General features: G+C 40.3%; 1 protein-coding gene across 1 annotated transcript; it reads right to left on the reverse strand.

Moving 5' to 3' along the window:
• Nucleotides 1-566: 566 nt before the first annotated feature.
• On the reverse strand, nt 567-4,612 carry LOC102720068 (heterogeneous nuclear ribonucleoprotein 1). The gene is made up of 6 exons (XM_006659231.3): nt 4,435-4,612; nt 4,289-4,329; nt 2,265-2,428; nt 1,961-2,060; nt 1,695-1,867; nt 567-1,472 (listed from the first exon to the last, which is right to left on the reverse strand). Exons 1-6 carry the CDS (start codon nt 4,476-4,478, stop codon nt 942-944), a joined length of 1,053 nt encoding a protein of 350 aa, XP_006659294.1. The 5' UTR covers nt 4,479-4,612; the 3' UTR covers nt 567-941.
• Between the last annotated feature and the right edge of the window lie 505 nt (nt 4,613-5,117).

Raw genomic sequence — 5,117 nt, forward strand, 5'->3', positions numbered from 1 at the left:
CTTGACTTTTAAATCGTTAAGAATACATCTATAAAATTATTCATAAATTGTTTTTTATTTATAAATATATAATTTTTATTTATAAATATATCGTTTGGAATCGGCCTTTTGCCAAAGTGGATTGATTTGCAGATAGGCGGACCAACCGTAAACAGCCCAGCGGTCAAAAAGTGGATTTTGTGAGCTGCCGCAACACTCCTGGCGGACACTGCGGATGCGGGGTCGGTCAACCGCAACCCACCCCACACAGACGCCCTTGGTCATTGTTAGCGTATCGTATTAACCGTCTATCGTAGTCACAACAGAGCTAAAACGCCGATAATAACTTAGTTGCGTAGTTTCTTTTGTCACAACGGAGCGAGGTTTTGAACGACATGGTCACCAACAATTGTTTAGCCAATTACCAAAATAGTTTATCCAAAGACTAGTGATCCCTGCAAGGAAAACCCAAGGTATATATATTATATCCATGAACACATCAGCAATTATCCGCCTAAAGCACCAAACCTATATGTAAAGTAGCTGATCCAGAGTATAATGCAAGATGCAACATGACATCAACAATAGAATCAAGAAGCTTTTTAGTCATCATACCAAGGCTAGGGATGGCAAAGATCTACAGAATATATGCTCCAGTTGCAACTCAAATCAACTAAATACGAGCTAAAACTAACAGCTAGCTTCAATTCATACTGACTTTGCTATCTAGTCAAAGCACATGCACGATTTCTTGAATTCTAAATACTGAAAAGTGCTTTTAAATTCTACAAGCCAGTCTAATAGGAGTGGTACAGCAACCTTAGCAGAGCCAATCTAACAAGAGTGGCACACAACCTTAGCAGATTAAACTTCAACTCTTTTCTAGCTGCAGATAATTTCTCGTCTTGTCTAGCACCAACCTTCTGCAAGCTTATCTAACACATGGCATCACCTGTCGCTGTCTACCTTGCATATGGATGGTAACGACCAGCAGCAGAACCACCACTGCTACCATAGCCTCCTCTAGCACCATAGAGTCCACCAGTGCCAAAGCCAACACCAGGATCAGGTCCTGAAGAAGAATCATAACTAGGGCCATAGCTAGAACCACCAAAACCCCCAACATCACGCCCAAATGCACCACCTAAACCACCACCATAACTGCCACCACCATAACCACCACTGAAATTTCCTCCATAACTGCTACCAAAGCGACTAGAATAGAGGGACGATTCTCCACGATATCCTCCTAATGCTCCGCCATAAGCACCATAGCCGCTAGCATAGTCACCAGGACCATAAGAACTACTGTAACCGCCATGCCTAGTGCCAAAACTTCCAGGTGATCTATAGGGGCCAAAGCTACCACCATAATTATAAGAGCTGCCAAATCCATCATAACCATCCGCATGTGGACGGCCCCTAGGTTCACTATCAATTGAACGGGGAGGAGGGTTAGATGGTTTCTTTGGTTCAGCCTTCTTGATCTCCACCTACAGCAAAGCAAGAAAGTCAACCTATATTCTCTTAAAACCTTTCTAATTCCACTAATGGAGTACTAACAGCCTGCAGCCTACGTAAGACAACAAAAAAAGCAATAGAACAAAACAGCAAATCAGCAAGGAAACTGGAGGAACGCAGTTTATTAGCATGTGCAGGCACGATTGTACCAAACAAGATTTACAAACATCAGAAAGCACTACACCGAGCCTCACCTGAGAACCATTTAGATCAATCATATTGCCTTTCTTAGCTAATAATTCGTCTACAGTTTTTTCTGCATCAAAGACTACAAATCCAAATCCACGCGACCGGTTGGTTGAATGGTCACGGATGATTTCATGTTCCAACACCTTTCCAAACCTCGAAAAGAACTCCTTGAATTCATCTGTCAGATTATCACAATAAGAAGTCCAGTCGGCTCATAAAATAACAATATAAACTAGTCAATTGCTAGGTAAACAATATATAGATGCTATACCTTCTTTCAAAGCAGAGGGTAATCCACCAACAAATATCTTTTTCGTTTTAAAATCTTTTAGGGGGGCAGCACCCTTTGGAATAGTTCTCTTAATTTCAACCTGCAGATTTCACGTTGGATATTTCAATATATGAAGTGTAGGAAAAAGCAACAGGCAGTGACTGTTTTTTTTCCTTGGGGAAGTGGGACAGTCCCAATGTACCAACTTATAAACTGAAGATATACTCTAGTAATCGAGATTCTTACAACTAAACTCGAACGAGCAAAAAATAAGTCAGCCAACAACAAAAACCAAACAATTTACCTCCTTTCCATTAATAACATGGTTGTCTTCAATCACTCTGTCAACAACAGCAGGATCTGCAAAGGTAATAAATCCAAATCCTCTTGGTTTCTGGGTAAAGCGGTCCTTCATTATGACAGCATCCACTATCTCCCCATACTTCCCAAAGTATTCTTTGAAAGTACCTGCATGTTCATTAACATAGAAAAAGTGAAGATAGCTTAGAGTAAAACTGAATAAAACAAGATAAATAAAAAAACTCAGCCTCTGCTTTCTACCTAAATCTTACATTATAAGCTACAGACCAATGAAAACAATTTTTTGAGGGCCTGATGAAGATCGGTATTAAAAAGAATGAGCTTTTGTATGATGTCTAACCAAAAAATCAGCTTAGGCCTTAACAGTATAAGTTCAAACAAAACTTCCATTCATTTATGTCCTTCGGAGCTAGATGCAAGGAAAGGTTCATATATGGCCACTCTACCGTCCTTGCTCCCTACTGTCATCAAGCATTACACCTTACAAATACACTATCCCCTTTGACCTTTTCAATGATCTTGTTCACATGCCCACTTTGAGCAAGATGTCAAGTATATTGGACAAATATAGGTTTAAAATATTGTTTGGTCTATCCCCTATATCACAAATTGATGAGTCAGTTTTTATGTGGTGGCATGAATTGCAAACAGAATAATTGTATGAGCGCTGCTAGGGAACAGTATCCCGTCCAGACTGGGTACTTTATGTTGATGGTGTCATGATGATGTCAGATCCAATACTTAAGTATCAAAATCCAAGACATGAGGGGTCTCAAGTGATATCGAGGTTTCAGATTTTGATACCTGTGTGTGGTTAAGTGATACCAAGTACCAAGGTATGAGACTCAACACCTAGTTGGTACTAGATCTAGCACATAGATATCAGATATGATACACCCAGGTATCAGGTCTGATACCACGGTACCAGACGTGATATCGTACAGATTGGTACTGGGTATCAGATATTATACACCTATATACATGGGTATCAACCCCGATACATATAGGCATGTCTACCAAGGATATCAAGCATGAAAAATAAAGCTGTATTGTGGTCTGAAAAATCAAGAGAAAAGGTCAGCAGCGTCATTGTTTCTCTTATACTTATAGGTAAAATGGCTTATTAGCAATTAAAAAATAATTTATGGACACAACTTGTATATACGTGTTATTAGTGATCTAAAAGCAAACACTGTAAAATAAACTGTATTTAAAAACCCTAAAATCATCTCTAAAATTAAGCTTTAAATTTAAATTTTCGCTTATCCTTATAAACTGAAGGCTAGATGCTTAAGAAAACCAAAGTGTAGCCTACAGTAGTGACATCGCCTAGCTAGTCATGTTGTTTCTCTGCCAATACATGTCTCGTTCAAAAGGCCAGGGGGGTGGTAGTTGTATGATACTTCCTCCGTTTCATAATGTAAGACTTTCTAGCCTTGCCTAGATTCATATAGATGCTAATGAATCTAGACATATATATAAATTATATACATTCATCAATTGATGAATTTAGGCAATGCTAGAAAGTCTTACAATATGAAATAGAGGTAGTATCTGATAGCACCAACAAGCAATGTGAGGGAGAGTAGTGGGTCAACATTAGTTATCCCGTCTTCAGGCAGCATGCCGTCGTATAGTATTTCTGTAATGGTAAATGGTATTTGTCGCTATGTAGTGCATCAGTGTAATCGAATAACATGCCTAAGCATGTTACCAAAGCTAAGCTCGCAGATTGCTATGCTCCTAATCAGGAGAACTACTAATGTCACCAGACCAACTAGACCAGATCCTACTTAGGAGAACTAGTAATCTCACCAGACCAACTAGACCAGATCCTGATCTCAAGTAACCGTAAGCTATTGCCTCCAGAACTGGGTCAATCGCAACGCAAAAGCTACAAACATGTAGATCTGAACGAGAACCGAGCAGTAAATAACCCATCAAGCATACGCCAAAACAACCAGCAAACACGTGAAGAAGCGAATCTAAGGGCAGATCTGCACTTACCCATGGTGGTGTCCTTAGGCAGTCCGCCGATGAAGATCTTGCTGCAGGAAAACAAACAACCACGAGAAGAGAAAAAAAAATACATCAGAAAAGTAATTCTCGAGATCCGGGAACCGAGACACCGTAAGGGGCGAGAGAGGACTGACGCTGGGCTGGCGCCGTCGTGCTCCTTCATCTTGCCGCCGGCCATGGCGAGAGCGGGACGGGCTAGGGTTTCGGGCTCTCGCGGAAGAAGCGGCTCGAGTCGAGAGAGATGGTGGGCTAGGAGAAGACGCGTGGGATTGGGGATTTTTATCTGCGACGGCGAAGGGAATTGGGATCTGCCGATCTGGGACTGTGGAAGCGGCGTAACGTGGGTCCGTATGGGTGGGTGCCTAGGATAAACCGCAAACTTTGCCGTTATTCCACCGTCACCCCAGCCATGGAGACCAACTCTCCGTCGAACTCGGGTAGTTTTATCTTTTTCTAAAAGCAGTTTGTACTCAAAAGCTATCACAAACAGTCCACAGTTTCTGAGTTATAGATTCTGAAAAATTAATTAAGAATTTAGAAACTGGAGAAGTTGGGTTTAGGGGTTTTTTCAGATTCTCAGAAGTTGGCTACTAAACAGTTGCTTCTCAGAATCTAAAGCTTCCCAAACATGTCCTAGATCCATATTAGCAATAATAATTTATGCTAAAGGTGAAATTAGATATGATTTTCTTATTAATAATAGAAAAATATCCATTCACAAGGTCAAGTTTCATTTTAATTTTGAAATTATAATAAGTTTTGGAAATAAATTGCACGTCGAGTCGTGGACAGTAAATTGTGGTTAACATATAATTGA

The sequence above is a fragment of the Oryza brachyantha genome, chromosome 8 (assembly GCF_000231095.2).
Source record: "Oryza brachyantha chromosome 8, ObraRS2, whole genome shotgun sequence".
In the NCBI taxonomy this organism is placed as follows: domain Eukaryota; kingdom Viridiplantae; phylum Streptophyta; class Magnoliopsida; order Poales; family Poaceae; genus Oryza; species Oryza brachyantha.